Source organism: Tachypleus tridentatus, chromosome 12 (genome assembly GCF_004210375.1).
Source record: "Tachypleus tridentatus isolate NWPU-2018 chromosome 12, ASM421037v1, whole genome shotgun sequence".
NCBI classification, from domain to species: Eukaryota; Metazoa; Arthropoda; class Merostomata; order Xiphosura; family Limulidae; genus Tachypleus; species Tachypleus tridentatus.
The window spans coordinates 67417574-67429013 of record NC_134836.1 but is presented as its reverse complement, the minus strand read 5'-3'; the positions used below and the strand labels follow the sequence as shown (position 1 = coordinate 67429013).

Here is an 11440-nt window from a genome sequence, read left to right as displayed (position 1 = left end):
GAACTTCGTGAATGAAAGTAAGATATTTTGTAACATAATGAATGGATATTGCATAACGTTTATCTCAGATAGACAAACAAAAACCTTCTCTATTAAACGTAACAATGGTAAGTGGACATTCTTAAAAAAATCGGTTATTATTTCACACTTAACAATGTTACTTAGTTTCTTTGAACAATTCAGGAAATTTTAAAGTTTGTAAGCAATATCACGTTATTATGATTTTGAGAGGAAACATTTTCTCTTTTACAAATTTCTAAGTTTTAAAAGTGGTTAGTCTATACGAGTCAAACTTAGTCATCTTTCTCCTCACATTGTTGTGGTTAGTCTATACGAGTCAAACTTAGTCATCTTTCTCCTCACATTGTTAAACAGTGGAATACGAAATGATAGAACTGCTAGTTCCTTTGAATTTGGAATTTTATTTGTTAAAGTAAATAAGAAAACTTCGAATGCGATTTATATAAATAAGAAGGTTTGGAAGAATTTACTTTGTCGATAAATGTCACACCATAAAATCGTGAATTTGGAGAAAACAATTACTGTGTAAAATACGTAAGCTCTTAAGTTGGACTTTTAAACGGAAATTAAAATAGGTTCGAAAAAATTTTTCCATTCATTTACATTGGTTATTTTATTCCCCATGACTGACTAACTACGCTTTTAAAGTCCAGTCTGGAGTTTTAAAAATGTTAATTAGCCTGTAGTTCATTTTTATTTGTTTGAGAATAGCCTAGCAACATCAGATGAGCTGCAGTGAATACTAAGTTGCTAGTAAGAGGTATAAGTAGTGTAATAACATAATACTCTCCTAATAATAGACTAGCAACGGTAGTTGAACTCCAGTGGATAGTAAACTGTCATTAAGACACATAAATGTAATAGACGGGATCTGTATACTCAGACTTTGCGAATGATCCGGTAAACCTCTTGTGCGATTCTTATCAGTCGCTAGGGGCCCGGCATGGCCAAGCGTGTTTAGGCGTGCGACTCGTAATTTGAGGGTTGCGGGTTCGCATCCCTGTCGCGCCAAACATGCTCGCCCTCCCAGCCGTGGGGGCATTATTATGTGACGGTCAATCCCACTATTCGTTGGTAAAAGAATAGCCCAAGAGGTGGCGGTGGGCGGTGATGACTAGCTGCCTTTCCTCTAGTCTTACACTGCTAAATTGGGGACGGCTAGCACAGATAGCCCTCGAGTAGCTTTGTGCGAAATTTAAAAAAACAAACAAACAAACAAACAATCAGTCGCTAGTATTCATATGAAGGCACGTGTTCGTCACGTTCAGTAACAGTTAAAGCAGCAGTGACTATTCATGTTAACATTGTTATATGTACTCAGATAAAGTAGATCTTCTTGCTTAATCTAGATCATCGGACTAGTTTTCTAGACGAAGTGAATAAAAATAGAAAAAAAAAAAGTCGAGCGCTTTCATATGAATCAATTTTAAGCTTTTTTTGAGAGACAAGAAATTAGGTCTATTTCGGAAATTAAAAAAACTTGCAACACGTATTTACATAAAAAGTGAAACCAAAACTGAATGACTCTTGAAGAAAATGGTGTCAGTGTAAACCGTGTCCCTACTACCATTGCTTTTCAGATGTATATATTTAGTTAGCTCTTCCTAGTTTCTATCTACAGCACGCCAGTAAGTCTATTTCATTAACAACGCTACATTATCGTAGCTGAAAATGCAATGATCAATTTCAGTTTTCCCATGTACAGGTTTGTAATATTAAGTGCCAATGTGATGTGCCGAGATGCATTCTTAGACGCATGAGTTACTTCAAATTATGTTTGTTCTACTCTGTAAAATTAGCGCATGTTTGATCAAATGTCTTAAAAAGACTTAAAATAATGACAATATCATTTAACTTCGTATCAATGCACGTGACACTAAAGTGCGAATTTACTTTGTAAAGTTGATTGAAAACAATCACGTAAGAAACAGATACATCGAATAGTATTGTTTTCGTTTTCATGCTATTTTGTTTTAATACTGCAATATTGATTGTGGTGGGCCTTTAATAATCGTATATATATAATAAATATATCTCTCTATACCTATTTGTCGGTCTGTTCCTTATGCATGGCCAGATATTTAAAGCTACAAACTCTATGCTCAAGGTATCTATACAACTTTTTCTAGGAAATAGCATGTGCTGTGTAGCCGCGGCCTCAAAGACCTTCCAGTGGCCGCAAGTTGAGGCCAAAGTGAGAAATACTGCAATTTTTGACAAACAGACCGACCAATTGGTCTGAAATTGGAAAGGCCAGATTTTTTTTTTGATTAAGAGGACTTTTATTTACGGTTCAAAAGACTTCTGATCATATTGTCAATGATCAGTTATGTGTTGAAAAGATCCGAGAACTTCGTAAGGTCGTCATTTGTAATCCTCCCCCATCTTCCTGTCTTCTACACATGCAATGCATACGTCTACTCACAAACTGTCCTTAACTGAAGAAGGCTATGGCTTTCTCTCGAAGGTGCGCATAAACTCAGCTAACTAGGCTTCTTTCCACCGTGCCTTTTGCTTTGCTTACATTACGTGATTACGTGTACTCACAAGAACAAACTATACTATGACTTTACAAAAATGTAAACTATCAAAAAATTTTAATTTACGCTCTGTTACAAGGACAAGAGAAAGATAAATTCATCATTAAATGAAACGATAATAGAGTCAGAATACGGTGCACACGGCACTTGGCCTTATAAATTAGGACAACAAATGGTGGAGAATTTTGTCTTGAAAGCCTGAAATGCAAAGCGTACAAAAAGTAGGAGTAATGCACCCACTTTTACTGCGATTAAAACAGCTTTAGCAAATTTTTATTTATTTTTTGCATATTCTTATTTTTATCGATTATAATTAAAATATTTAGTTGAGTAAAAAAATCATTTTCATTTTTTTGCAGAAATTCACGATTAATGTGTTTCATTTAATCAAAAGAACTGAGGATATTTTTTTTTTGTAGAAGCAAAGCCTGATGCTCTGCTAGTTGTTAATACATTTACAATTTTAATAAGGTTAATAATTCGAGTAAAAACCATTTTTAGCTCCTGTTAACATCACAGGAAATCGGTTACTTGCAACTGGTTATCCACAATGGCCCGGCATGACCAGGTAGTTAAGGCACTCAACTCGTAATCCAGGGGTCGCTGGTTCGAATCTCTGCCACACCATACATGCTAATCCTTCCAACTGTGGGGGCGTTATAAAGTGACTGTAAATCCTACTATTCGTTGGTAAACGAGTAGCCCAAGAGTTGGCGGTGGGTGGTGATGACTAGCTGCCTTCCCTTTAATCTTACGCATCTAAATTAGGGATGGGTACCGCATATAGTTCTCGTGTAGCTTTGAGAGAAATTCAAAAACAAACAAGCTTGTCCACAAGCTTCCACAGATCAAGCTTGTGTTCCTAAACAGACAAAGGAAGAGTATTACAGCATCTGCTACTAATTCTTTATGTGCATTGTTACTGTTATGAGTTATTACTGTTAAATATAAGAGTGTACGATTTAATTTTCCTTCTTTAAATATTATTCACCATTGTCTAACGAGTACATTGTTTGCAGTGGCAGATTTAGAGGGGTAGACTAATCAAATTAAATAACACATTTTTAAAACTGTGACATAATTTTTAAGCAACATAAATTGGGGGTGGCTAACCCCCCTCAATATATACACTGCTGATATGCTCCACAAAAAGACAATGTAAAGAAGAAAAGCCGGTTGATTTGACGAGTGCATACAAGCTACAATTTCACACGCCTGAGAAAAGTATTTTTAACGTTTAAGCAAACGTAGTATATTTTTCAGCACTGACAATTGAAAAGCACGTCCTGGCAGAAGAGCAGTGTCTTTTAGAAATGTTTTACAAAAAAAAAAAACGTTATTTCTCATTATAAGTAGCTCGGAAAAACCAAAAAGGAAAATTTCTGGAAGAACGACTTCTGCTAAAGATTGAACTAAAAACTGAAGAGATGCGGTATAGCTTCTGTTATTCTTCTGTTAATTTCGTCTTAGTTGTTGGTTTCAGAGTTTTGTGAATATTGTAACTGCTATTAATTAGCATGCTAATTAAAGTTGTCCTGTAACTGCGTAGCACGATTCAATAAACTAGATCCTAATTAACTACCAGTAAAACGGTGCCTTGAAGAAATGATATATTGATTTTGTTGTTGACATTACAACACGGGAGTTCTCGCTATCGTCAGGAGTAGAAAGCGCTTAGCTTTCGTTTGTTATGTTGCTAGATTTTATACTCGTGGCAACACACGATAGGCTCAAAGCGCTCAGAAACATAATGATTTGCTCATGAACAAGAGGGCGTGACGAAGTCTGCATCTTTCAACTTTCCGCTTGTGAGCACACTGGAGTCGTACTCTTAAACCACAGTACTAGTGCGAAGTTGGGGATTCAAAGTTGGCAACGTACCCTTCCGTGTCAAGTTCGTATCCGTCCGTGTCTCCGACCACTATGACATCTTTCTTGTGCTAGCTATCCGCCCAGAACCTATGAAACATTGTCACTTTCTGACATTCGTTTCATGGTTTCACTGTTCATCTTTAGACTCAGTACGTCCATAATTAGGTGATAATTATAGTACTGTAGGAAATAGTTACGAAGGAAATATTGCAATTAGCTTTCTAATTTGTTTTGGTACGGCTTTACCTAGTTACGTCATCGTTCAATATTTTTTAGTGTTTCGAGCTTTAGTCAGCATGTCGGAAATTCCAACTAATAACGTGAGCTATGTACAGCAGAGAGATACCACGTTCACCAAAATATTTGTCGGAGGGCTACCTTATCATACAACAGACAAATCTCTCCGACAGTTCTTCGAAGGTTTTGGAGAAATTGAAGAAGCTGTCGTCATAACGGACAGGCAGACAGGCAAGAGTAGAGGATATGGTTTTGTAAGTATACAAAAAAGTAAAATTCGAGAACTTGTCTGATATAGAATAAAATAATAAACAACCAACAACATTGAAATGAAAACACTAAGGCTGTCAATGACCCGGATAGATTGTTTACATAATGTCTCAGTTGTTCTTTACATATGGCAATGAACCTTTATTCGTATGAGTGGCTGAAGATTGTATATCATCAGGATGCTAATTTCTTCTGGTTCATTTAGCGGATAAGGTGTTTAAGTCACTGCTTCTTGGGGATTTTTTTCTCACCACAAAAATCGTAACTTTTCCTGCTAATCGTTCACGTTTCGTTCTTACCTAAACTTACAATATTTATGATGAGAACAAAACGTGTGCCGTTCATGGTTTACAGGGTAACAAATATACGAATCTGTTTTCAAGCTTCTTATAATGTATGATATTGTTAGTTACTCGGTAATTTGCAACTCGTATAGATAAACAAGATACACAGAATTTTGATACTTATTAGCAATGAATTGTAATATTATCATTTACTCTCGCTTAAGGTTTCATTGTCATCCATTCGTCCAATTACTCATATTTCTGAAGATAGCAATGTTGAAACATGAATTGTGACAATAGGTTAGTATCAAATGGAAATGACTTTATTGTGACAATCAAAACCGTTTCTTGTTTTGAACTGTATTTACTTGTGATTCCAAACACATGTTTAGAAGCTTAAGAAGAACAAAACAGCATTAGGAAGGGCTATGTTAGTATTCCATATTCATCCAAGAGTCTAGTATTCCATATTCATCCAACAGTCTAGTATTCCATATTCATCCAACAGTCTAGTATTCCATATTCATCCAAGAGTCTAGTATTCCATATTCATCCAAGAGTCTAGTATTCCATATTCATCCAACAGTCTAGTATTCCATATTCATCCAAGAGTCTAGTATTCCATATTCCTCCAACAGTCTATTATTCCATATTCATACAACAGTCTAGTATTCCATATTCATCCAACAGTCTAGTATTCCATATTCATCCAAGAGTCTAGTATTCCATATTCATCCAAGAGTCTACTATTCCATATTCATCCAACAGTCTAGTATTCCATATTCATCCAACAGTCTAGTATTCCATATTTATATAACAGTCTAGTATTCCATATTCATCCAAGAGTCTAGTATTCCATGTTCATCCAAGAGTCTAGTATTCCATATTCATCCAACAGTCTAGTATTCTATATTTATATAACAGTCTAGTATTCCATATTCATCCAACAGTCTAGTATTCCATATTTATATAACAGTCTAGTATTCCATATTTATATAACAGTCTAGTATTCCATATTCATCTGAGGCTCTTTTGACAAAGGATTGGAATTCCTCTTCTACACTTACTCGTCGTTTCAGTTGTAGAAGTTTTATAAGGTGAAGACCAATCCTACTAAGCGATTAAAGTAACCGAAGAGTTGATAGTTGAGGTGTTTACTCCTAATTTTAAACTATACAGGGCCTTAGGCACAGAGCCCTTAGGAGGCTTCACCTAAAATTCAAATTGAAAACAATTACATTTAAACTCAACGGGTGGAAACCATAAAGTATGATCTTGTACTATAGGTTCATGAGTTTTATCTCAACCTACTATAAATGTTTGAACAGCTCTTTCATGTTCAGTTAAGAAATTGTAAAAATTATAAAGTGAAAAAGTAAAATTGAAAACATCAGGTGTGTCCTATGCCATTATACTTTAAAATTTGAAAATATGATTAACCTTTAAAATAATTAAAGATATCTATGTATATACACATATTGTTAATGAAGTCAGGATTCTCTCACCAAAGTAATATTCTATCATTTCTGAATTATTGCGGCGCAGACAGCCACGTTACTTTTAACAAATAAAACAACTGGAATAACACTGTCATTACTGTATAATCATAGACGTAAAACAAACGGTAGTGAGTCCAGTCAATTTATAGTTAGTATCTATTAGTGAGTCATATTAGATAACCTGCAGTAATATTTTTATATGTTTAAATATTTTAAGTTCTTTAGATACAAAATAATCAGGGTTTGATTGCCTACGTTGTTTGTGTAGTAAAAATATTTTATAAAGTAAATGAGTTATATTTTTAATTGCTTAAAACTAAACACACTGCGTTAATCTGGGATAAAGCTTGAAGACAAACGTTAGAAACAACAATATTTTCTAACGTCATATTTTTAAACACTACGTTCTTTACTCCGAGAATACGAGTGTATAATTCTAAGAGCTTGTGAGTGAAAGCGAAGAAAGAATAATAACACGTCAACTACACTGTGTCAGTCATATCCAGAGTCGATGATATATTTCGCCCAATACCTGGGTTCATCATGTAGTCTATAATACGACAGATATTGTACTGACCTAGACGTTATCTACATTTGCAGTTACGTGAACAACAACTGTTATGATGTGAAGCAGGCAGTGGAGGGATTTAAGGTTGTTTGGGCAGAGGGACTAATAACTTCTGTGGGTCTTACATCCCACGTAATATTACACAGAATAGAATTATCAATGGGGCCTGGGGCTAAGCCCCCATCTAGTCCCTACATAAATATGCCACTGGAAGTAAAGTAAGTAAGTGAAATGTATTTAATATAAATTTAAGTTATTTACAAATCAGAATTACGGTCAAGGTGAACAAACATATATATTTATTTCAAACACCAGTAGTTTTCGAAACACAAAATTCCGTTACTATGGTTCGTGATGAGACTGCTAGTTATACTAGTCATGTGATAGAATATCAGTAGCAATAATATGACCACCTTTTGCTGGCCAAGCATGGTTATACTTGACTTAAGACATCAGTTCTTAGTTAAGACAATACCTACCAGTGGATCTTTCCGATCAGTTCTGTTTGTTATGTGTATTGTTTCTTCAGCAAAAACAGAGAAAAACAAGAATAATAATGTTTTCACTTTCAGGTTTTATTGTTCTTAATATAAAACAGAAATGAAGTTGTTATTCAGGAACATAAGAATAATGACATTTGGAACTACTGTGATTTTAAGTACAGATTTATGACACTGTTTCTTCATCCTTGACTGGACATAAGAATAATAACATTTGGAACTACTGTGGTTTTGAGTACAGATTTATGACACTGTTGCTTCATCCTTGACTGGACATAAGAATAATAACATTTGGAACTACTGTGGTTTTGAGTACAGATTTATGACACTGTTGCTTCATCCTTGACTGGACATAAGAATAATAACATTTGGAACTACTGTGGTTTTGAGTACAGATTTATGACACTGTTGCTTCATCCTTGACTGGACATAAGAATAATGACATTTGGAACAACTGTGGTTTTGAGTACAGATTTATGATACTATTGCTTCATCCTTGACTGGTGACACTGCCGTGTTTGTAGGTTTTTACACGTATTGTACTTTCAAATTACACTGCTGAAACACGTGGTAGACGTTGTTCTTTACTATTCTTTGACTCGACTGAAAATGTTCAAGTATTGTTGAAACAAAACGTTATTGAAACTTATTGCTTTCAATGTTATGTAAGTTGTCGCATCTTTATACATTGTTTCCTGAGTTTCTGTAATATTAATGCAGCCATTTGTATTTAAATCATACAAGATTTAACAAATGTTATCTAAAATCTTTGCCACGACAAAATCTTCCCACACATTCCCACACCCTTTATTACAAACCTGGTGGTTACTGCCTGATGAACGTAAACGACGAAACTGCTGTCCGAGCCGATACATTTACTGCACAAGTGATCAAAAGTAAGACGCTTTAATTTTGGTTTATGGATCAGTCTGACTGTCTACGTATTTTTCTGCTGTTTCTATATATATATATATATATGCCTCCCACTAGTATAGCTGTAAGTCTACGGATTTACAACGCTAAAATCAGGGGTTCGATTCCTCTCGGTGAGCTCAGCACATAGCCCTATGTGGCTTTGCTATAAGAAAACACACACACACACACACTCTTTCTCTCTATATATATTTATATGCGTATCTTTCTGTTATTTTCTATTTACCAAATAATATAATTAAAAACTAACTAATGTTATCAATATAAATATTTTTTGTAAATAAAATATTTCGATTTTCCAATATATGATTTACCCTCTTTTAATAGTAATGTTTTGTTATAAGCATTATAATTCACAGTTATTCGGATTTTGTAAAGTTTGTAATAAATACAATATTTTATTTTTAAATGTTAAAATATTGTGTGTATGTTTGTTTTACCAAAGCCACATCGAGCAATCTGCTGTGTTCAGCGAGGGGAATCAAACCTCTGTTTAAGCGTTGAAAATCCTTAGACTTACCGCCATACCAGTGAGGGGCTTGAAATGTTAGTACAAAATTAATATTTAATGTATTTAATAAAGAAACTTTTAAACAAATTTATCAAAATATTCTATGATAATAATAAGAATGTATTAATTAAACATGAAGTAAACATTTTTAAAATATTCACTACAGGTTTATAACAACCATTTTTAGTTGTTAATAAAATCATTTAAGCAACTTGGTACTACTTTATGTGGATGAACACTATCGCTTGTTTAAAGTCCAAAATTTGGTACTTACAGCGGACTTAACAGTTGGGTAATAGTTGGAAGCTATACTAGTTGCTTTAGGTAATTGATTGGGACCATTCACACTGGTATGATTTTTCTATTGAGCTACTAATTAGTGCCTCACCATGATAATGGGGGATGGAATGCCAAGTTAAATATGCTTACCCCCAAGTGGTAGTGCCTTTTTTTTTTTTTTCTACTTTACTTTCGAGAGCAATCATTTTCCCACAACTGTCTGCAGACAGTGAATGGTGATATAGATGTAGGACGTTGTTGGCTTGAGCACTCATACCTCGCTCTCCTAATTTTTATTTTTATTTTTTTTATTATTTAATTGTCCTTAATGTGGGACTGATGAACGGAGGTTAAGACTGCTGGACGTTGTATCCTCATAGCAATGTGGGTCTCACTTCCACAGTCACCTCCAAAACCTAGGGTACATTTTATATTCCACATTAGTAGTAGTACCTTATTTTCTTATTCTTATTTTTCAATTCACTGTTTTTTCTTCTTTACTTTGGAGAGCAGTCACCTTTCTACAACTGTCTGCCGACAGTGAAAGGTGTTATAGATGTGGGATGTTGGGGGCTTGAGCACCCACATCTCGCTCTCCTAATTTCTATTTTTATATCTATTGCTACTCTTATATTTCTTATGTGAGACTAATGAATGGGGGTTAAGACTGAAAGACGGTGTATCCCCGCCGCAATGTGGTACCTACTTCACAGTCACCTCCAAAACCTAGAGTACATTTTACATCCCATATTATAGCTTGTACTCTGGGATTCTTTTAAAAATACGCAGCGCATTTTGTTTAATTTTAATGCGTTTTGTTTATGGCTTAAAAGTTTACGGTTATAATGTATATATATATATATATAAATATATATTAGTTTGTTATAACCAAAAAGAAGCCGAAACAAAAATTAAAAAATAAATAAATAACGTTGTATTAATTGAGATCCTTTCAATTAGTGCAGCGTTTTTTTATTTTGTTTAAAACAAACTAATATAATTAATTAAAGGCTTGGATTTGCTGTTTTTAGCGCGGTTCTTTCTTTTGATTTTGTTTTAATTTACTTAACTTCAGTATTAATATATATATATATATACTCACACTATTTGTATGATAATATGAATACTACCTAAAACTGACTAAGTCTGATTTTGTATGGCATGTTGACTACCAAATACTGACTGAAATGTAGAAATAATGTAAAGTCGACAAACATTACCTTCAATACTGACTAAACAAATTCACAAAATTTGTTTTGCAATCTAAATTCATCTCACTCTGAGAAAAAGTTTCCATGAGGTAATCACAACAAATTGTTCAAACCATACTGAGAGAAACTTTTGCAATGATCGTTAATGGAGCTCAATCACTGAAATATATCTGCCCTTATTTATTTGAGATTAATTAGATTATGACGTTAACAAATTTATAAAAGATAAAATCAAAATTCTGTATTGTGTGTGGAGTTCCTTTTTTTGCAACTCCTCAAAGTTAGATGCTGCTGAGATTTAATCAGTTGAGGACTTCATTGATTTGTTTTAATTGCTTGTCTGTTTTTTGAATATCGCACAAAGCTACACGAGGGCTATCTGTGCTAACCGTCCCCAATTTAGTAGTGTAAGACTAGAGGGAAGGTAGCTAGTCATCACCACCCACCGCTACCTCTTGGGCTACTCTTTTACCAACGAATAGTGGGATTGACCGTCACATTATAACGCTCCCACGGCTGAAAGGGCGAGCATGTTTGGCGCGACGGAGATGCGAACCTGCGACCCTCAGATTAGGAGTCGCACGCCCTAACACGCTTGGCCATGTGGGGCCTGTTTGTTTTAATTGTGGACTACCAGTGTCATCTTTCACCATTTACCACTGAATAACGGAAACTTATTTTCTGAAAGCGCTGAATTCTTGGGTTTCTTTTCTTT

General features: G+C 34.5%; 1 protein-coding gene across 1 annotated transcript in view; it reads left to right on the top strand.

Annotated features, from left to right (window-relative positions):
• Positions 1 to 4319: 4319 nt before the first annotated feature.
• The window catches only part of LOC143233463 (RNA-binding protein 24-like), a 115715-nt gene continuing 108594 nt past the window's right edge, over positions 4320 to 11440 (top strand). Inside the window, exon 1 of the mRNA XM_076469718.1 lies at positions 4320 to 4924. Within this exon, the coding sequence (XP_076325833.1) occupies positions 4730 to 4924 (195 nt within the window). The 5' untranslated portion in view covers positions 4320 to 4729. The remainder of the gene's footprint in view (positions 4925 to 11440) is intronic.